The sequence below is a fragment of the Ovis aries genome, chromosome 17, assembly GCF_016772045.2.
Source record: "Ovis aries strain OAR_USU_Benz2616 breed Rambouillet chromosome 17, ARS-UI_Ramb_v3.0, whole genome shotgun sequence".
Lineage (NCBI taxonomy): Eukaryota > Metazoa > Chordata > Mammalia > Artiodactyla > Bovidae > Ovis > Ovis aries.
The window spans coordinates 40,449,045-40,471,472 of NC_056070.1; the positions used below are offsets into that span (position 1 = coordinate 40,449,045).

At 45.6% G+C, this 22,428-nt stretch overlaps 1 protein-coding gene across 4 annotated transcripts in view; it reads right to left on the minus strand.

Annotated features, from left to right (window-relative positions):
* The window catches only part of FNIP2 (folliculin interacting protein 2), a 125,856-nt gene extending 104,495 nt beyond the window's left edge, over nucleotides 1-21,361 (minus strand). For 2 of the 4 annotated variants that reach the window (XM_042234398.2, XM_042234397.2), the window contains exon 1: nucleotides 21,014-21,361. In XM_042234398.2, coding sequence (XP_042090332.1) covers nucleotides 21,014-21,117 — 104 coding nt within the window. In that variant the 5' untranslated portion in view covers nucleotides 21,118-21,361. Of the gene's footprint in view, nucleotides 1-1,949 lie in introns of all 4 variants that reach the window. The other 2 variants (XM_042234406.2, XM_060400667.1) reach the window with 2 other exon arrangements.
* Between the last annotated feature and the right edge of the window lie 1,067 nt (nucleotides 21,362-22,428).

A 22,428-nucleotide genomic window follows, 5' to 3' on the forward strand; every position in this document is an offset into this window, starting at 1 on the left:
AAGTCCTGCAGAAAACGCCAAGTCCCAGGCCACTGCCGCAGCCCACCTAACGCTCACCCCCACCCGTCCAGCCCCAAGTCAGGTCTGCAGGGAACTATCCATAGTGAACGCATTCAGATCATGAGAACTCGGCTTTTACTTTTAGACAATCATCCACAGATAAGATGGAAGGACAACAAAAATTTAAAAATTATGAGCTCAAGCATCAAAATGACTTAAATATATATATTCAGTATCTAACTCTTCAAATGGAAAGATAAAAAACCTATAAAAGTGCCTAAAAGGAAAAAGACCACTTGAAAAATGAAGGAACCTTCCAAGCTTAGAGACCTTGGGTAATGTAAGAGTTGTTTATTGGGTGCTTCTGTGAGGCCCCAGTCTCTGCTCTCTGGCACACTGTGAATTCCTGTTACAACAGAACCTGTGTAATAAACCTCCATGGACTGAACAGCTCGAGGCAGGATGTACCTCATTCACTCCTGTACTCTAACCGTTCACCGTACCTGAAATACGGAAGATGAGGAACAGATGTGAAGCTTGCTCCTGAGTTAGAGTTCGGAACACACACAGAGGCATCATCATACAGGGTGGTCAGGGCACCTGGTCATCCTACAAAACCCAGGTCACCCTAGGATATACCCATTTTTCTGATAAACGCATGAACTAGCTATTTTTCATAACAGAATAGCATCTTAACATCTTAACTATGTGAAAATGACTTCTGAGTGGTAAGAGCCTGCTGTTTCCCTCTCTCTCTCTCTCTCTCTCACACACACATACACACACACACACACACACACACACACACAGAGGCTCTAGTGATTGCTACACATCCCACCTTGCTTTCTTTGGAAAGAACCAGGCCCCTGTATGAACAAACTGTAAGCAGTGTACCTGCACCGGATGCATCCACAGGACAGTGGAGTGCATGGCCCACCGCTAAAGCTGATTATTACCCCGCTCTACCAGGGCAGAGCAGGTGGAGGAAGGCTGGAACCTGTCCTCCAACTGACTGCCCTGGAAGCCCTGTCTGGAGTCAGTCTTTGCTGTTCACCACTGAGCCTTGAAGATCCAACATGCCTTATAGCAATTAATCATCCAGACCTCCAACGGCCTTGAACAAAGGAATCATGGCAGCGCAGCGAGCCCCCACCTCCCCCTAAGAAAGGCTCTCTGCACCGAGAACACCAGTGGGGCTGCCGCAGTGAACTATCACTACCCCTGGAGCTGAAAATGCTTCTCTCCCGTTACTTCCATCCAGAAACTCTTCTCCTTTTTGCATAAGCTTTCCCTTTGCATTGCTTTCATTGCTGACTAAAGTCAAGTGGCTTCTGGGCTGTACGAGCACCTGACAACTGACAGAAGCTGAAAGCGAGAAACCCTGCCAGTTGGACGGGGCGGCCGTGACCCCATGAGGACACCCAGCCCGGATGCTTCTCTCAGACCCCACTGTAACCTTGGCTTCGAGGACACAGCCCCTCTCCTGCAGGCCTGTCCATGTGCACCGCCTCTTCCTCAGGGAACAGGGGCCCAAAACAGCAAAGTCCCAACCCCAGAAGCTCCCAAAGAATCCCAGGCCCAACCAGGAGCTGGTCTTTTCTATCATTTCTCTCCTCATCCAAAGCTACCAATAAATGCTAAGACGATCTTCACAAAAGGGAAGGAAAGCTGAGGTCAAAGGCATTAGACAAACAGGGCTATTGCTTATTTACTGATTTCCTGAGGGCCTACGAATGTACAAATGCACTGGGCACTGTCCTCCCCGCCCCCCACCACCCCATAAAGGGCATGAACCACCCACGGGTGCAGCATGTCCCCTTGACCCTGTGGGGTCATGGCAGAATCTAGCACAGGAAACCACACCCCAATGGGATGGGGTGCTGAGCGCGGTGATGGGCACGACGTGGCGGGGCTGTGCTGTCCCCTGGGGTGGTGGTCAGAGCACTTACCAGGGACCAGGCACGGCTCTCACCCTGCAAGGGCAGCCCCATCTGAGCCTCATGGCCGCACCACGAAGCGGTTGTGCTGATCCCACCAGGCCAGCAAGGAAATAGCAGCCCAGCACAGCAAGGCTCAGGAAAGCACCAAGACCACACAGCTGTGTGGCGGCGACAGCGTCGGTGTCACAGAGCCGAAGTTAGGCTGCGGAGCCCACGGCCGCTCCTGCCCTGTACTGGGCAGCAGCCCGCGGCTGAGAGGTGGAGGCAGGAGGCCAGGTCCGCCCAAAGAGAGCTTTACAAAGAGAACTCTCGAAAGTGCTGGAGGAACCGAGACAGGTTCACTCTGACTGGGGTAAGAAGGGTGGGGGCAGGGGGACAGCGAGGAGAAGCAGGACCAGCCCAGCCACACCCAGAAATCTAGGCCTGAATCCGAAGAGTCACATGTTAACAGCTTAGAGCACCTCAATACCAGAAAAGAGCACACATCTCACGTTCAAGGACACACAAAAGAATACCCATCCAAGATAATTAAAAAACATAAAATGCATTTTAGTTACAAATTCATAACAATTTTTAACAAGTGCAAAGCAAGGGAACTTACAAACAAATGCTGGAGAGGGTATGGAGAGAGGGAACCCTCCTACACTGCTGGTGGGAATGTAAATTGGTGCAGCCACTGTGGAGGACAGTATGTAGGTTCCTTAAAAAATTAAAAAAAAAAAAAAAAGATCTACCGTCTATCCCCACTTCTAATCCTACTCCTGGGCACATATCCACAGAAAATCAAAATTCAGAGAGATGCATGCACCACAATGTTCACAGCAGCACTACTTACAATAGCCAAGACATGGAAACAACCTGAATGTCTGTCAACAGAGGGCAGGATAAAGAAGATACGGTACACATACACAATGGAATACTGCGCAGCCATAAAAAGGAAACAGTGCCATTTGTGACATGGGTGGGCCTAGAGGTGATCATAGTAAGTGAAGTCAGACAGAGAGAGACAAACATCATACCATACTGCTTACGCTTGGAATTTAAAGGAATGATAAATATGAACTTATTTACAGAACAGAAACAGACTCACAGACATAGAAAACAATCTTATGGTTACCAGAGGGGAAGTGGGGGAGGGACAAATCAGGAGTTTGGAATGAATACATACACACTGCTACACATAAAATAGTTAATCAAGGAGGACCCACTATATAACACAGAGAACTCCACTCAATACTCTATAAAAACCTGTAAGGGAAAAGAATCCAGGATAGAATAGATACACATGTATATATATAACTGAATCACTTTGCTATACACCTGAAACTAACATAATAATGTATATTAACTACACTCCACAATAAAATAAAAATTTAAAAAAAAAAGGGACCTGGCCAAACTTGTAGGGATAAAAACTGGCTGTGAGACGATGCAGGAGCCCAGAGATCAGTGTCCCCAACCTGGCTCACCCTGCACAGGCACCTACCTCTTAGTCCAGGAGATCCATGTCCTGTTCTGTGAAATTCATGTGACCACTTTGGAAAATAAGATCCACGTGAATGTGAACTATTACAATTAAGTCCATCATCAATGATCCTTTCTCTGAAACACTGGTCTTAGTCAACAGCACATTTAACCAATACTCACCTCTCTCTCAGCATGATTTTTAGAAAAGAAATCCACGAGGGAAACCGGTTTATGTCTTGATGTGATTCCTAACTGCAGTATCCTAACCCTCCAGCGTGGCTTGTTACTATTCTGAAACCATCACCACTACATTTCCTGGGCTAAACATGTCCTTCTTAGTCTTTGCCAAGGAGGAGAGATGATTCCATTAACAGGACTTCATGGCGGGACTTCCTCGACATCATCAAAGCACAAGCTACTCCAATCCCCAACGGGCTCTCGCCCCTAGGCATCTGGGCCCACAGGTGCCTCTGCCTTAGGTGCATAGATCAAATCACAGATGGGGATAAAAGTGACCTTAGGGCCTTGAGCAGTACTCAGAAAATAATCTTTCCCCCTCGGGCCTCCTGTCGCCATAACCCACTAAGAAATCACCGCATCTGAGTTAATTAATGTGGCAAATTAAGGATATAGCATTAGGAGGAGGAAACCACAAAAAAGTCAAAAGGAGAAGTGAAGCCCTGAAGATCAAAACTGCAACTCCTCTGATGCTGGGTAACTTGTCACTAAGAGACAGGGGGCAATACTCTCATGGAATAAAGGCTGCAGAGGGTGACTACTAGAGCTTCCTCCCAAACTAAGCTATGTTCTTTGGGAAATTAAAGTGCCACATTACCATATTTAAAATAAATAACCAGAGGGAATTTGCTGTATGTCTCAAAAAGCTCAAATCCGGTGCTCTGAGACAACCAAGAAGGGTGGGATGGGGTGGGAGGTGGGAGCAAGCTTCAACAGGGAGGGGACATATGTGGCTGATTAACGTTGATGGATGGCAGAAACCAACACAATATTATAAAGCAATTATCCTTCAATTATAAATTTAAAAATTATTTTTAAAAAACTTAAACACCATTGTCAACTCTCAACACCATATGAAAGCAGCCACAATTTATGGGTGAAATACATAACTCTCAAGTCCTAGTCAGCCCACTTATCTCAAAACTGATATCCACAAAATTCAAATGGGAGGAATGGACATCTGAGAGCCCCCTGAAGGTGTAAGTGTATGTCATTCATGCACAAGTAAACTTAGGTGGCTTCTTTTTTTAAACTATGACATGAGAAACCCAAACAAGCCTTCACTTATTCATCCGAGTCTGAATCACCATTAACATCTTCACCCTATGGACTGCAGATATCCGGTCACTTGTTTAATGAGGATAAAACAGCATGAAGCCAATAGAATATTTATCTTGGACAGAGATCTGGATTAGGACCAGAAAACAGAAGTAGGGATAAGCAAACATTTCTCTGGAAGGAGAAGTGTAAATAGTGTGGTCTTTTCAGTGATGGGTGGAGAGTGAACTCAACCTCTTCATGGCTGATCTAGAGAGAGACAGCCAGGGACAGGGCCACATGTCAACAGCACCAGACATTTTCCTGCTGAAAATGTCCAACTAAAGGGAACAAACACACACTGAGCTCTTTCAGGTTCTCTGAACATCAGATAAGAACATGAGTTTCAGTTTGAGCAAAGGTCTGGTCAATTTAGGGAATGATGGCGTTCAAGCTGTTCTGATGACAAACCCAACCTCTCAAAAAAAAGTATCTTCTTAAGAGAATACATCATATATTTCTTGGTGATGAACCTCAGAAATCTAAGCTGGAACTAGTATAGAAAAAGATAAAATGGTCTATAGAAAACAGTCTCTAAAGTTGAAGAAAAATTAAATAACCCTGTAACTGGAAAGAAAGAAGAGAAAGGGGTAAACACAGACACAGACAGGATGAATGCACGTACTGGTTAAATTCTGCAGGGGAAGCACGGGGAGATGTCCTTAAAAGCTTTAGAGAGGCAAGTTTATGCACAGAAACGAACTTCCATAGAATGGCTCATGAATTTATATTCCTCTAAGTAGTAATACTAGCTAAAAAAACCCAGGCTTGACTAAGTACATTTGAACACTGACTGAGCTCCAATCAGCGTCCTCAGTTCTGTGCTGTGTGCTACAGGGACATATGATGTTCCCTGCATGCACGGTATAATCTGGTCATGTCTGGTTAATTAGAAAACCAGCTGGTAGAATGCTGTCAGTAGCATAAAGACCAAACAAAGAAACCGTAAGCGCAGGGGCTGGGGAGAGGGGTGTGCCCACTTGGGGCTCAGCAAAACTGTCAAGGAAGCGTTTGAACTGGGTCGGGAAGAGCAAACAGAATTTGGACAAAAGTAATTTTGAGGGAGGGACTAGAAAGAGAAAAGTCTCAGGACATAGCATGGTGACTACAGTTCATGCTGCACTGCATATTTGAAAGTTGCTAAGAAAATGGGTCTTATAAGTTCTCGTGATAGGAAAAAACATTTTTGTGACTACATGAGCTGACAGACGTTAACTACACTTATTGCGACTGCCTCACAATATTCATGAATAGCAAATCATGATGTACACCTGAAACTAATAAAATGTTATATACCAATTATACCTTAACTTTTTGGCCATGAGGCATGTGGGATCTTAGTTCCCTGACCAGGGATTGAACCCACACCTCTTGCATTGGAAGCATGGACTACAGGACCACGAGGGAAGTTCCTCAATGTTTTTAATTACAAAAAAAGAAAGAAGAAAAGTCTTCAGAGAGAGCTGTAGATTTCCTAGTCCCCTTTGGCATATACTGGCCTAAAATATCCCCTGACAATCACTGTCTCCTGAGCATCATGACGGGTATTCAGCTGCACCTCAAGTTCACGTAAAAAACCAAACATACACATTCCTTTTTTCAAGTCATTTCTCCGCCTGCATTAATTATGCTACCATTCGCCCGAGTTACTTAGGCTCAAACCCTACACGTAATGTTATATGTTACTCCTTTTTAAGAATTACTTACTCTTTTTGTTGACAATTCCCTGTCCCTTTCACATCATTTCCCTTTTCCTCTGAAACATGCCTCAAGCACATTCCTCCATGCATACCAGTCAGGTCCCCCTGGAAACTACGTGCAGAGAACGCAGTGCAAGACAGATAAGCCCATAATTACTTGCAAACTTTGATGCCTGATCTCAGCCTTAAATCCTGGGAAGCTGGATTGCGCCGGGCTTGGAACTGCACAGGAGCTGATGGAGAAAACCTTCTGTGCAGATCTCAGGGCCTAAACCAATGTAGGTCAGCGACCTCTTCCTCTGACCCCAAAAGGCCATGTGGGAATTAATCTGATGGTGAGGAAAGACCCTCATTGAGAATGTCAGCCAGCAAAATAAAAAAAATTATGAAGCCTGCTTGTCGCAGTGTTCAGGGCAGAGATGATCAAGGTCCCACAGCTCAGATATTTCTAGGATGAGAAGAAAAGGTGAATCTTCTGAGCACAGGGGTGATAACTGACAGTTTAACAATACTTTGGATTTGTTCAGATGGGGAGGAGCAATCCTGTTATTTTACCCTCAAGGATAACTGTGCCTACCCCCACCCCCACCAGTACCTCTGAGTCCTGGAGCCCAAGGGCTCTGCACACAAAGGTTTCTAAAACACGGGGAGACAGCAGAGGTCTAACACAGAACAGGACCTCCCTCCAGGATGCTACCTACCACAGTCTGCTGATCGGGCCATGACAATCCTTATAATCCAGTGCTCACTGAGAACCTTGCTGTTAAAACAGCTACCAAACATGCTAGCGGTCAAGGCAAGCTTCGGACAACTCACGTGGCTACCGCTGTGTTAAACACAATATTGACTTTTATGGTCCAGGCTGTAAACTCCATCCTGGCTGCAGCAATTGGAGCAGCAGGCGGTCATCAGCTGAGAGAACAAAGTCCAGCACCACCTGGGTGGGAAGGAGGTGGCTTGGAAGAAGGAAGACAGGATGCCCAACAGGCTGTGAATTGTGGGTGGGCTGCATCTCCAGGCACCAGGTAGCCTGTAACAGTGTCAGCTGGAGGAGGCAGAGGGCGCGGGTTTTTGACACTAAGATCCCCACCACCTCCACCGCCACTGCAATTAGGGTCAGTATTTAGCGCTTCAGTTAGGTGAGATTATAGACAACTGGAAGCTTTCCCTTTGTCTAGTTTCTGAGACAAATGCCTCTGTCTTTCCCCTTGCCCATCCCTTTTCCGTTTGTAAAAATCTAACTCATGTTCAAATGCAATCTCCTTCCCTGGTACAGGTCTGTAATTTTAGGAAACTGTTCAGCTCTTCAGAAAACTTGGAAAACCACTTAGGGAAAAAAAAAAAAAAAAAAGGAACTCTTGGGCTATGAAAAGAGATGCCTGGGAGTGGGAGGGGGGAGGAGAAGGCAGAGCACAGAGGATTTTAAGACCATGAAAATACCCTGTATGATGTTACAATGATGGAAACGTGTCATTACACATTTGTCCAAACTCACAAAGCATACAACACCAAGAATGAACCTGAAAGTTAACTAAGGGCTTTGTGATGATGGTGTGTGGAGATGGGTTGGCCTTTGGTAAAAAAAAAAAAAAAAAATACCACTCGGGTAAAGTGGAAACCTCTGGACCTTCCTCCCAGTTTTACTGTAAACCTAAAACTGCTCTTAAAAAAGCTTTTACTTTAAAAGGGGGACAGTGTGGCTCCCTGATTGTCTTGTGGTTAAGAATCCACCTGCCAGTATAGAGGACATGGGTGTGATCCTTGGTCCACAAAGATCCCACATACTGTGGGGCAACTAAGCCCACGCACCCTGAAGCCCGTCCTCCTCCTCAACAAAGCAGCCACCATGGTGAGAAGTCCACACACCAAAATAGAGCAGTCCCCGGTCACTGCAACTACAGAAAGCCATAAGAAGCAACAAAGACCCAAGCACAGCCAAAAATAAACAAATCTTAAAAAAAAAAAAAAAAACTATGTGAGTAACAGATTCTTAAGAGTTTTAAAAAAAGAGAGTGAACTCCCTACATGTATGGATTCTGCCATGAGCTGGGAGGGGAACCATAAAGGGGAACCCTGATACTACCGCTTGTATCCATTTTGCTCTTCCCTTCAGAGATGAGAAGCCTGGGGCTGGGGATGCGGGGGAGACTAAGGAATATCACACACAGTAAAACTGCACTGATCTGGATCCGGCATCAAAATTTAAGTGAAAGCATTTGTGCTGCGTTCCTTCACCCATCGCTGCTCATACCTGCAGTGGCTCCCCAGTGCTTTGGGGGAAGGAACACCATCTCCTGATGAAGACAAGCCACCTGCCACTTCCCCACAGTCTGGACATCACCCCAAGTCGGGATTAACACAGGGAAGAAGCTGGAGGAGCTGGAAGCAGCAGCAGACAACACTGGCGTCTGAGAGTGACAAGACCTGCGGTGAATGGAAGGCCTGACAGGTGCTAAGTGTTGTGTAGCAGGTGTAGCTGATGTGCGCTCTCTAGTCCTCAGGACCCTGCAAGAAAAGCCATCTTACATTCATTTTACTGAAGAAAAAAACCAAGACAGGTGTGCCCTACCATATAAGTGGGGGGAGCTGGCTTTGAACTCAAGAATACAAACCCACAACGGATTTCCTACTCTATTAGCCTTCCAAGTACAGATTGAGGACCTCCACTTATTCTTTGGGGCCACCAAAATTTAAAACTGAACATGTATATAATGCTTGCAAGGCCTTGCACGTTCTGGCCAGTGGATCCTGCCTCCCGGAAACACTCTAACTTCAAAGAATCTGGTCCATTCGCTAACCCAGGAACACTGCCGAGGTGACGCACCTTCAGCCTCTCCAGCCCTGAGTCCTACCCCTCAGGTCTTACCTTCTGGGTGAAGCCGCCTCTAAGCAGCCAGACTAGAGTCCTCAGTCCTACCTGCCATCTGAACAGGACAGTACACTTGGTCCTGCTCTACTCACTGCTTTGTACCACCAGTTAGCTCTTAAACTTGGTATCTGTCATTGCACAGTTAAATGGGAAGCTCCCTAGAAATATTAGACCTCACACTTCCTTATAAACCTCTTAGGAACTTCAAATGTTAACATGTAGAGAAGGAATACAGACCATGTACTGAATTGGGTTTTAAATTCACAGGGCCACTAGTTAACCAGACATTGATCTCCAGCAAGCCTCAGTTTTTATCTGTAGATTATTACAACTTTTTATCTAAAAACTACCTAATAAAATACCCACTGTCAAAGGGTAACTGCAAGAGGATGTAAGCAAAGACGAGGCAGTACGGTTCCTAGTGCACAGGAAATGGTCCCTCCTCCATAGACACTGGGGGCTCCTCTAACACTGCAGAGAAGCAGCTGCTTACAGGCAACTTGAAAGACTGCAGACTCACCACTTACACTGATAGTCCATAGTTAATGAGGTTTAGAATACAAAAACATATTTTTAAAACCACAAATGGCTATTTGCATTATAAAAGAATTATTCTTAATTTTTATTTATTGCCCATACTATTTTATAATAGTAAATGAATTTTTTAAAAAGAATATTTACCTACAAGGTCATTACCCCTTCACATCAACTCTTGTATTTTTCTGTTTTTCTTCTAATCCTTGGTCATACATTTACATATTTTACTAATATATTCATATTGTAGGAACCAATTGATTTTGAGATTTTTATTTACCATATCTAATATTTGATTATAATAATATTAACTGTAACATTTTATATGTATATTTATATAAGTATATCACTATTTATATATATTATGTAGCATGTGTTATAATCAACATGATATATATTTAGTATTTTATGTATTTGTTGCTATATTAAATATGCATTAATATATTTTATATATTGTATTAAAATACTTAATTATATTAATAAAGTCCCCATAATCATTTAATCATTATATAATATCCTATGAAGCTAACATCACAATTTAGCTACTTTCCAGCTGTTAGACGACAATCATAATTCTTTTAGATTTTTATCATCATAAGAATCATGCTTAAAGAACATCTCCAGGTATGAAAGGTTTTTTTTCTGTTTTTCTTTTTAATACCTTCATGCCAAGAACATTTTTCTTTTAAATCATACTGGCCCCAAAGCACAAGCTAGACAGAGGGTCAATAACTCCCAGGTAGAAGGTACAGTCCACCCACGGGCACGGTTTCTTCAGGGCACTTTCAATTGCCTCCACTAGCCAGCCACTCCAGTGTTACACACAGTTACACGGCTAGGAGCGTAGGCAGGTGCAGCATCTCCGGAGAGTGATGTGGCAGAAATTCCACCCTGGATCCTAACCCTAGAAAGATACTTGAGCTTCTGCATAAACATCTTCTGACCAGGACAGTCACCATCTCTAATAAAAAAAAAAAAAAGACTGAAAACAATCTAAACATTCATCAATAGAGGGCTGTGTACTTGACCGCACACTAAAAGTACCTTTGTAGGGTGTTCATAAAGACAAACCATAGACATCCAGGGTTAATGAAACTGGAATCTTGGAGAATGGTCTGGGCATTTAAATCTTTCTGGTGCCCTGTAATGTCCAGCCAGACAGAGAACCACTGGGTTAAATAAAGTCTTCTCTGTGCATTCAGTCAGCGGAAACTAAGCGGGTATTAGCAATATGCTGGACGGTGTGTATAGCAACTACCATTTCTGTGAATGAAAGGGGATGTTTTTCCTTATGTCTGCACAGAATATTTCTTTCCAGAAGGATAAACTAAAAGAAGCTGGTATAATAAGGGTAGCCTGGACTTCCCTGGTGGCTCAGTGGTCAAGAATCCACCTGCCAGTGTAGGAGACACACGGGTGTGATTCCTGGCCTGGGAAAATTCTGCATGCCAAGGACCAACGAAGGCCACGTGCCACAGCTACAGAGCCTGTGCAACTGGAGTCCAGGAATCCACACACACTGAGCCCACGTGCTGCAACCACTGAATCCAGAGCACCCTGGAGCCCGTGCTCTGCAACAAGAAAAGTCACCACAATGAGAAGCCCATGCACTACAATGAAGAGTAGCCCCTGCTTGCTACAACTAGAGAAAACCCATGCAGCAACAAACACCCAGCACAGCCAGAAATAAAAAGAAATAAAAGTATAAAAAATAATAAGGGTAGCCTTTGGAAAGAGAGATTAGGGGTGTGAAGTGAGAAACTTGTATTTCAATGTATACCATTTTATACTGTTTGATTTTTAATCAGGTGCATTTAAAAGTTAACCTTGAACACAATCGTAACTTAATCTGCGAGCTGTTTCTCAGGAGCTCGTGGCACTAAGTGGCACACAGTGTTCCAGGTCAGGGCTGACCTGTTCCAGGTCAAGGTGTTCCTAGGGTCTCCACGGGGCCCTGTGCACACGGAAGAGTCCAGGCAGCTTTCCTGGCCCTCTGCGGGCTCGTGCGGCCCTGGCAACCAGTGCACCAGCCTAAAGCAAATAGCACTGCCTGCTAAGCCAGGGAAATGTTTGCTCGTGGCTTCCCTCCCCACTCACTGAAGCCACTGCCAATGACACATCAGTTTGGGCCATCACTTCCTAAAGGGCATGCCAGGTGTTTAAACCCATTTTAAATGAGTTTTTCAGCTGGAAACATCATGCATGGAATGCAAAGAAGATGCCATCTTTTTTTCTAAAGCACTTACTTCCTGCAGCCTGCTAACACCACCTCTGAGGATTTAGAATACCAACATTGTTTTTAGAATTAAGTTTCCTAGTGGCTCAGTGGTAAAGAATCCACCTGCAATGCAGAAGACGCAGGAGACTCAGGTTCCATCCCTGGGTTGGGAAGACCCCTTGGAGGAATGGATGGCAACCCACTCCTGTATTTTTGCCTGGACAATCCCAGGGACAGAGGGTCCTGGTGGGCTATAGTCCACAGGTTCACAAAGTGTCAGACATGACTAAAGTGCCTGAGCACATGTGCTGTATCTTCTGTTTGAAAGAGGCACTTAGCTAATTTCATTCTATAATGTATTTCAGTTTTACCAAGCCACACAAAAATTCAATAATGCTAAATAGCATAGGATAGTTTTATAGCAGTTTGCTAGTAATTCAGAGGTTTACAGATACTGTTAAATACTTTTCCTATAGGCGGCTTTCAACAGCTATGAAGTTTCATAACTAAGTCTCAGATGTATTACCTAAGTGTCATTTTGATCATTTTATTTATTTACTTTTTGGTTTGGCTGCACTGGGTCTTCACTGCTACAAAGACTTTCTCTAGTTGTAGTGAGTGTAGAGTGTAGGGCTACATTCTAGCTGCAGTGTGGGCTTCTCATCGTCAAGGCTTCTCTTGTGGAGCATGGGCTCCAGGGCGCACAGGCTTTGGTAGCTGTGGTACATGGGCTCAGCAGCGGTGCCCGGGCTCTAGAGCGCAGGCTCAATAGTTGTGGTGCATAGGCTTAGTTGCTCTGTGGCACGTGGAATCTTCCCAGATACAGGATTAAATCCGTGTCTCTTGCATTGGCAGGCAGATTCTTTACCGCTGAGCCACTAGGGAAGTCCCTTAAGTGTCTTTTTTATGTTTCTTTGTTTTTAAAGGAGAGGGCAGGTCCCTTCAGAGTATCTACCTCATTATTTTTATATTAGAAAAAGAATTCATTCATATTAATGGAAAGAAGAAAACCGCACTGTTCTATAACAAGATCCCTTTGATAAATGACAAAACGCATATCAGAAACATCAAGGAAAAAAAAAACAGTCTATCAAGAGATCAAGTTCTGGAATACTCGAGAATCTTTAAGGATCCTCTGCTTGCAAAAGTCTCATTCATTCATTCACTCATTCATTCCTCTAACAAGCACTTAAGTACAGCTTCCTGCCAGGCCCTGCACTAAGCACTACAGCTGGGACAGGAGGGCTAGGATTAGAATTCCCATATCTAACCACAACATGGATGCTTTCTTGTTTCATTCAATTACTCAAATGTATGCTTAAATTGGCTAAATGATATTTTTGTTACTATTACTCAATCCTGTTTTAGAAGAGAACTTGAGTAAATGAGGATAGTCAAATAAGAGCTAGATGAAATCAAACACACTCATGTCTTCCCATTACGCCAAAGGTTTCAACCATATGACAGAACAAAACACTCCATTTTCTGGGTACACCAGGGAAAGGTGGTTGGCAATCTGCAGTACGTATAAGGTGTCAAAGGCAGAACTGATTAGACTGGTGATTTTGCTGCTTCTTCCTAACACATCCTAAATCAACACCTGTTTCATCTCTGAGGAATATGCAGGTTAACGTCTAAGTTGTCTCCAACTTGTGAAGAAACACAGTTGCCATGACAACTGAACAAAAAGTTTAGTGAGCAAAATTCACCAATGAAATGCAAAAATCCAAATTCCATCTAACTGACATATGTGTACTTGTAAGCAAATGCTAGTTTTCTGTTTGTTAAACCATCAAAATAAATGAAAATATGTTCTGTGAGAAGTCCCATGGATACAACATTTAAACACACACATTTTTGTCAGAGTAGGTCACAATTAAATAAAATGAAACAGTGATTGTTTGACAAGTAAATCTCAGCAGTGCAGCATTTAGCATTATAGGGTCTCGAGTACACTTTCTTCAAGGAAAACCAGATACTTCTAAAGTTAGTATATTTCTTGGGTTGTGCTAAATTGTTAAGTAAATTCATGTATATATTCCATTTCTACTGATATCCCCAATTTCCCAGATCTAATGCCTAATGATCTGAGGTTGAACTGATGTAATAATAATAGAAATAAAATGCACAATAAATGTAATGTGCTTGAATCATCCCAAAACCATCCCATACTCCCCTGGTCCATGGAAAAACTGTCTTCTATGAATCCCATCACTGGTGTCAAAAAGGTTGGGGACTGCTGGATTACACAATGTAACCTAGGGTATATTCAAATAAATGGACTATCAATTTCCCTAGAAAAATCCTTCTATCATCAACACACAGTTTACTTAGGCTGTCCATATGTGATGGATGCGTGGTTACATTATTAATACCCAACATACAACTATCCTCACTAGAAACTCAGCTGAGGTTCCCACCAGATACGCAGGTTTGCCCTCAACCCCCATCAGCTCTGGGGGATGAATTTCTACTGGCCCAGTGACCACTCTGCATGAACTGGTGGTCATTTTCAAGTAGACATCCATATATTATCAGACACTAGTAGTCACTGATTTAAAAGTGTATTACCTCAAATACAGAAATGCTCTTATATGATGATGAAAATGAGTTAAGTGTGGTGATAAAATCATCTTCATAAAGCAGGCACCTATCTCTTCATAACACAACACTGGGTGCAAATTCCAGAGCATGATCTACATATGAACCAAGATTCAGGGACAAATAACTAGAAAAATATTCCAAAGGTATCTATGAATGAAAAGCACACAGAGAGAAACATGATAGCGGGGGATCCAGACTCACACTAATACTGAAATCTCATGTAACAGAAAGTACCTGCCATCTAACACATACCCCAAACATCAGAGTATTAATGGTTGCATTTATTGCACTTAATATATTGTGTTATTTCAGCACAAACATAAAGTGCAATAAGAAAAATAGCATGATGTGTGAGATGGCACATTGTCCTTACCAGGAGTCCATCACAGAGGCAGCTGGACACTTCTGGCTGAACACAGAGGGACGGCAGCCCACCCCCTTGCACCCCCATCCTGCCCCCACCAGCATACGCTGCAAAAGAGTGTCTGTGTGGCCTGAGCAGTGAGTCATGGATGTTCCACTTGCAGACAGGGTGGGGTTGAGGGAAGTCACCATTACATGCCCAGTTAGCTGGAAAAGTCCATCCTGTTTTTCCTCTTTTATATAAGAATCATTTCTCACAAACCTGAGATAAGAAGAACACTTGGTAAGTAGGAACTCACCAGATATTTTAGCATTCTTATCCACAAAGGCAAAGACTGACTTTTACAGCCAAGGACATGATCTCATGGTGCAGGCCTAATCGTTCATGCCAGCAAGGGACTTGGACAATCAGGATAAAACATGTGTTCTTTTGTGCCCACACCAAGAAAAACAGTGTCCGGGGAAATTGCACAGCACAAGTTCTCAAATCGGATTCACCCACTGGGAGTTCACACCAACAGCCAGATCATTTCAGGAGCACAAGGACAATCTTTTACGACTTCCTTTGCCAAGGAAAAACAACTGCAGGGGCTTCCTTAGGCTGATCTGATGGGCAGACCATGGGAAACACAACCCAAATCCTCGGTGGCAAAAATCAGCCCATCTTTACCTCTACCCTCTGTGCTTTAAAAAACCGTGAGCCCGGCCCATCTCTCAGACCACCTGCTAAGTCAAATGACAACATGTAACACGACCATTTCACATTCAGAACTTAAAATTGTAATACATTTCTCAGCTTTAAAAACATCCAATCCCAGCCCCTTAAACTTACTCAAGCTTCCCCCAAATCTAAAAAGTTGTTACTTTTTTCCAAATACACTTCAAATAAATCTTAGTTAGATCTCTCTTAATCCAGGTGATCACCTGGGGACCTGGCTGCAGCTCCTGAGCCCTGGTGGACACCATGCTGGCTGAGGTTGGGGGAGGCAGGAAACTTGCCCCACTAGTAAAAATTGTGCACACAAATATCGCCTTCAATTATCAACTTCACCAATTAAACTGGCCTCCTAAGGATCATCAAGAACTTAGGTGTTAAGTACATTAAAATTCACAGCATATTACTCTCAATAACAGGAACTACCAGTTATTTTAGCAAAGAAGAGAAAATCTATAAAGACTTTTTATACAAATCGAGTTTCTCAGCAAATCTTACACTTAATCCCTACCTCACAATGGAAAATACCCCAGAGCCTACTTAACATTTGAAATAACTTAAATCACAAAAGTAACACAAATTCGTTAGAGCAAAACCCAAAATACCAACCAAATATAAAACAGAGAAGAATCAAATAAAAATTTCACCCCCTGGTTGACCACTGCTGTTAAAATCCTGGTAGCAGGACTGCTCACCCTCTTCCCACGTGTGTGGTCCCACACCTACCTTCAGTATCATTCACAAGTTTATATTGTTTTTACTTTTTCTAGAGAACACCTTTGCATGCGCACATACACACACACATACATGTACACAGAGAGAGTCAAAAAGTAAAAATTTGGCAGCTGCAGAGTGCCATCGGCCAGCCAGCTGTATCACTTCACCTAACAAATTTTTCCTTTCCACTTAAATAAGATTTTATTCTTGATAGGAAAAACTTGTAAATAATTCTGAAAAACATACCACACTCCTAAAGCCAATTCTGACCGCCCAGCCACCTTCATTCAGATCCAATGAGGGTCTTAGCACTCCTCTGAAAATTCAACCTGTTTCATGACCAACACCATCGAGGTAAAAAAGAGAAGTAATAACAAGTTGCTTCAGCTCTGTCCCAAGTATCCCAACTAATTAAAGGAGAAATCAGCCTCTGAAAAACAGCTCAGTTTTTGTAAAGCCTCAATATGAGTGATACTGAATTCCACAAGTTAAGAGGCCCTTGGTAATACTTAAAATCGTTCTGTACTGCATTTTACTCTTTTCACAAGATTTTCAAATATATTACCTCCCTATCGCAACCCTATTACACAGGAAGGGTGCAATCACCTTACTTACAAATGACAAAAACTGAGGCCCAGAGAAACAGAGAGACACGCAGGTCTGTACACACACATGGTGGCACAAAGCAGGAGGAAACTGATGGCCTCCTTGACTGGTCCTCCAGGTGATTTGAACGGAACCCACCATATGAGCTGGACTCTGACCCCAAATTCTTAACACCCTCCAGGGCCCAGCTCAGGACCAGGCAATGCAGTGGGGTGGGTGTACTGACAAATCGTATGATTTATGTGTCACGTGTCTTATTAAAAAGATCATTAAACATGTGGTGTAGTGGAGCTATCTGTGTTTTTTCCAGAATATTCTGGAAAAATTTCATTAGGAAAATGAGAAAGGAAAATCTCATTAGATGCTAGCATCCTGGGAGCTGGTGGGCGGGCAGGGGGAAGCCCTCCTGCTAGAGGGAAGAGTAACTCCTGGCCTGGCCCTCAGTCACAGCAAGGATGAGAACAGTGTGTCCTCAAAGAGGTACTTAACGCAAGAGTGTGCTCCTTATCAACGTCTGAATTATCTTCCTGTTACAGTTTCCAGTGTGTTCTCTGCTGCTGATGCATGTCGGTGTAGGACCTGCTGTCCTTAGATGTCCTACCCCAGTATGTACAGGTGGAGCTCAAAGTCACACACCCAGGAGCTAAGCATCAGACCCTCTCAGATAACGATAAGTGGATTAAATTATACTAACCCTGGAGCAGGTGACTTAAACATGGAAGACGTGGATTAGCAGGAACTGGGCAATGTGACCTCAAATATTCAGGACTGGAAGGGTGTGGGGGTGGGGGTCTCTTCCCAGCCCTTACACAGTCAGTGGCCAAGCAGCTGAGACGCTCTCTTGACCCCTCACATCCCAGGAGACACACATGCTTACTTCATCTACCTGGTCCCAAATAAGACACTGGATAACCCATGATATTTTCTGCCTCCATCTTGCACACACATCTGTGGCGGAAACTGGTCCACTAATTTACCAGAAACATTTTTAAAAAAAGATAAAATTTCAAACTTGAACCAGACATGCAAGAAGTTGGTGGACACATCTTGGCTTTTAAAAGTTCCTAAAATGAACATGCTGATCTGAGATGCAAGGCAACCAGGAATCCAATTCTATTTCTCATTTGAGCTGCCAGACACATAACCTCATTTTGTTCTAATTTATCCTTCTGGAAAAAATTCAGAAGCGTGTGCGTGTGCGTGTGTGTGTGTGTGTGTGTGTGTGTGTGAATTAGTTAAAAGTGAAAGCAAAAAAAATTCTTTCAAATTTCAAGACCATAATGCAACTTTATAACTTTAAATGGAGCTTACAATTCACAAAAACCATAATCATAATTCCTTCTCTCAAACTTATAAATTCAATCTCTTCTGATTCTTTTCCTGTTTTCCTAGCAAGCTCCTTCCTCAAAGCTATGAAAAGGGCTTCCTGTCAAGATCCTCAAAGAACTACACATAAGACGGAATCTCAATGTGATGATTCTTTGCAGGTGGAAACCCAGGAAGTACAAAGATCTGAAAAAGACCTGCAAGGTAAGCTACTTACCCTGGTCCTCAAAGTTCCTCTCTAATAAATTCCAGAGAACCGGAGGGACATAAAGACAGCTGGGAAGTCAGGGACGTGGCAAGGCCCACGGTTAACACAGCACTACCCAGGGCAAGACCGCAGAGGAGTGGGGAAAAGTTTAAAATAACTAGCGGAAGTCCATCACTGCAAGAAGATATAGAAAACCTCTAAAACAAAAATATGTATATCTATAAACTGGACCTTATTTTTACTTAGGTTTTTCCCCAAATATATAGCAATCTACAGAACTGCCCCCAAAGCCTACCTGAATCTTCCTTTCCTTCTCAAGATCTACAAGTTACCTCCTGTAATTAAACACACTGAAAAACACTAAATTCACATTAGGCGTGCTAGAGTTTTAAGGTAAGGTTTACACCTTAACTTCTGGAAATCTATACAACCACAGAGCCCCCAGGGGCAGCTCATTACCTGTCTGAGGTACCCATTCCCCTGAAAGCACAAGCCATCTCCTATTTGGTTAAATCTTATACAGGGCAGGAGCGGGACACTTGATGGCTTCACAGCATCTGAGAGTTAAGTCAGATGAGAAAGCAGGAGGAAAGACTCACCCGGGTGCCCCGGGTCAATGTGACATGTCATGGTTGATTTGCCCTCATCTTCCTGAGTCTTGTCTTCACCTTTTCCAAGGTGAGCCCTCAGCAGACACACTGCCGAAGGGTCCTGGGATCTCCAATTCTCTTCAACACATTTACCTCCAAAACTTGCAGAAAATCCTAAAGCAGTCAACAAAGACAAAACCCATAACCAGTCCTTGGCCCAATTTTGTGTTCTTCACTAGACACTGACAGGAAGTCAGAACACTATACTGAAAATGTTCCCACCAAGTTAGAATCAGTTTCCCTAATATGGCCAGGGCCTAAATATAGCCACAGTATTTTTTTGGTTCAAAATACACTCCAATGCAGTTGTGGATGGAGGGAAACACTGGTGGGCAAGTGAGCAGAGAGCATGGCAAACCGTGGCCAGGCATTTGGGGCTCTCACACCCTAGACAAGGGCTGCTCAAGCAAAGACAGTTGTAACTCATGCCCTGTTCCCTCCAGCCTTTGCCCCCCTCCACCAAGTCTGGGTTACTGGGAGGAAGAGAAGAAATTACACACCCTGAGCCTGAAGTAATTCTACCGCTCCCAGAAGCAACAGAGCATCACTAGGACCCACAGCAGTGAAAGGCGTAGAATGCCCTACTCGAATTTTAACGATTCAGTTCACCTGCAGAACACGGGAGAATTTAACGAAGGTGTGTCAAGTCTTAACAATTTACCTTCCAAACAACAGCACACACCCACACACACACCACAGACACTAAATACTGGTAATATTCAGGTAACTGCAACCAGGGGCTTTGTGTGCTTTCAGTGAGTGGAATTTAAGAAAAGCAAAATCTAGAGCATAAAACTTAGTCCAAAATGTATTCAAAGTTTCACTTAAAACTTTTAAAAGGCTTATTACACTAAGTCTAGACCTAGTGCACAGAGAGGAAGACTTTAAACTCTTTTTGCAAGACATTTTAGCCGAAAGTGTCAGGATTGGAAGCAGATGCTCACTAAAATACTTGCTGGAAAACGACAGTTACGGGAAAGAAATGAACTTCTCAACGTAAGCGTGCTGAAAAGCAATATAAGAAGGCCTCTTTTAAAAGGGCCCTTGAAAGCAGACGAGCCTAGAGATTTCAGACTGGACTGTCTGGTCACACAACTCGAGTGAAATACAAGTTCAGACACCAGACAAGCTGCTCGGTTCTCTGCGACTTTACGTCTGCCCGGCTGTAAAATGGGAATTATGGTCTTAGCCGCCGCACGAGGTTGTCGGGGAAACGAACCAAAGAAATCAACCTAAGGCACCCAAGATGCCAGCGCGCCCCCCGGGCGAGTGGCGCGTCTCCGGGGGCGCGTGTTGGGAGGGCAGGTCCGAGCACACACGCCCCAGCTTTGTTAGCCCCCCTCCCTCGGCTACTTCTTAGAGCATCTCGGGCCCCGCACACACCACGCGCCGCCGGCCTCTCACGACGGAGAAACGACACGTTACCATCCACGCGTCCGAGAACCGGTCCCCCGAGCAGGGAGGAGGAGGGTGCCGCGCTCGTGCCGCCGCGCGCTTCCAAGTTCAGAGCAGAGTCACGGACACAATAGGGCTGAAGCGGCGCCCCGGCCCCCACCGCGGCCCCCAGACCCCCGGGCGGCACCGTGGGAGTCCCGGCAGCCGCGAGCGGGAAGGGGGCCAGTGACCGCGCGGACCAGGGCCTGCGGTGCCGGAGGCGGGGGCTTCGCGGCCGGCGGCGGCGGCCTGGGAGACCCCGTCCCCTTTTCCTTTCCCCCATCCCCTTCCCCTCCGCCTCCCGCCCGCCTGTCCCCGGCCCCTCACCTGAAGGCTGGCCCCTCCCGGGGCGCCCGGCCCGGGGCAGTGGCCGCCGCGGAGCCGCCGCCGCCCTTCCTGTTGAAGAGCCTCTGCAGCAGGGTCGGGGCCATGGCGCTGCGGCTCCGCTGCGGCTGCGGCTCCGCGGCCTCAGCCCGGCTCAGCGCGCGGCCAGGGGCGGCGGCGGGGCCATCGCGGCGCGAGGAGCTGTGCTCGGCGCCGGGACCGCCGGCCGGTCATATGACGGGGCTGGCCCGCCGCCGCCGCGCGCTGACAGTTCTCCCCGCGGGAGGAGCCGCCGCCGGCGCGGGAGGAGCGCGGGAGGAGCGCAGCCGCCGCGCGGCAGCCATTGGCCCCGGGACCCCGCCCGGCCCCGGAACCGGGGGGCGGGGGCCGGGGACCGGGGGAGGGGCGCGGGAGGCGGGGGTCTCTCGGGTGGGTGGGGGCGCGGCGCTTAAAGGGGCCGGGGCGAGGCGGGGGGAGCGTGGGAGGCGGGAGCCTCCACGGGGTGGGGCACGACGCTTAAAGGGGACACAGCGAAGGAGGGGCGCAGCGCTTAAGGGGGAAGGGGGGACAGTCGGGTGGCGGCTCAGGTGGGCCGGGAAGGTCGAGGCAGGGGCGCAGGGGGCGGGGCCGGAGGCGGGGCCCGGAGTGGAGGCGGGTTGGTGGTAGTGGCGCGCTGGGGGGGCGGGGCCGCAGGGGGGGACAGCGTCCCGTGGGGGTGGGGCGGGGGCACGCGGCTCTGCGGGATGCGGGGGTTTCCGAGGCTGCAGGGGTCAGTTGGAAGCCGCTGGAGAGCTGCAGGGCGGGTCTTTGTTGTTTGGAGACAAAGCCCCTGAACTTGGGTCCTGCCTGTGCAGGTGCGCGGGCTCGTTCCCCGGAGGCGTGCTCTGGGGTTTGAGTGGACTCTCACCACACCCAGGGTACTGGTACATCTGCCGTATGGGCTTGCTTTTGTGAGTTTTCTTTTTCATTTATTTAAAAAACTGGGTCGTATAATTTGCTGTTTGGCGTCTTGGGCCACCATTTCCATAGTTACATAAAAAGTTGCACGTGAAATTAAAAAGCACGTGGAATTCACTACATGGATTTAGGAATTTACGCTATTTTATGACAAGGGACTGCACTCCTGGTATTTAACAGACCACATCCTAGTCTGTTACCAAAGGCAGACGATGTTTGACGTGGGGAAGGGAGAACTTAACCATGGTACCTGAGTTCATTTACCTTTCAGCCCCACCTGGTCTCCGTGAGCACTCCAGCCTGGGGCTGTGAAGGACCTTAGCCTTATAACGCTGGCTCCACAGCTTTAAAAAAAAAAAAAAAGCTGAGAACCGACTCTGCCTGCTACGTGTCCTTCGTGAGCAGCAGACTCTGAGTGCTTCACCTCAGACTTGTTTGAGGGAGGACCACTGGAGACTCAA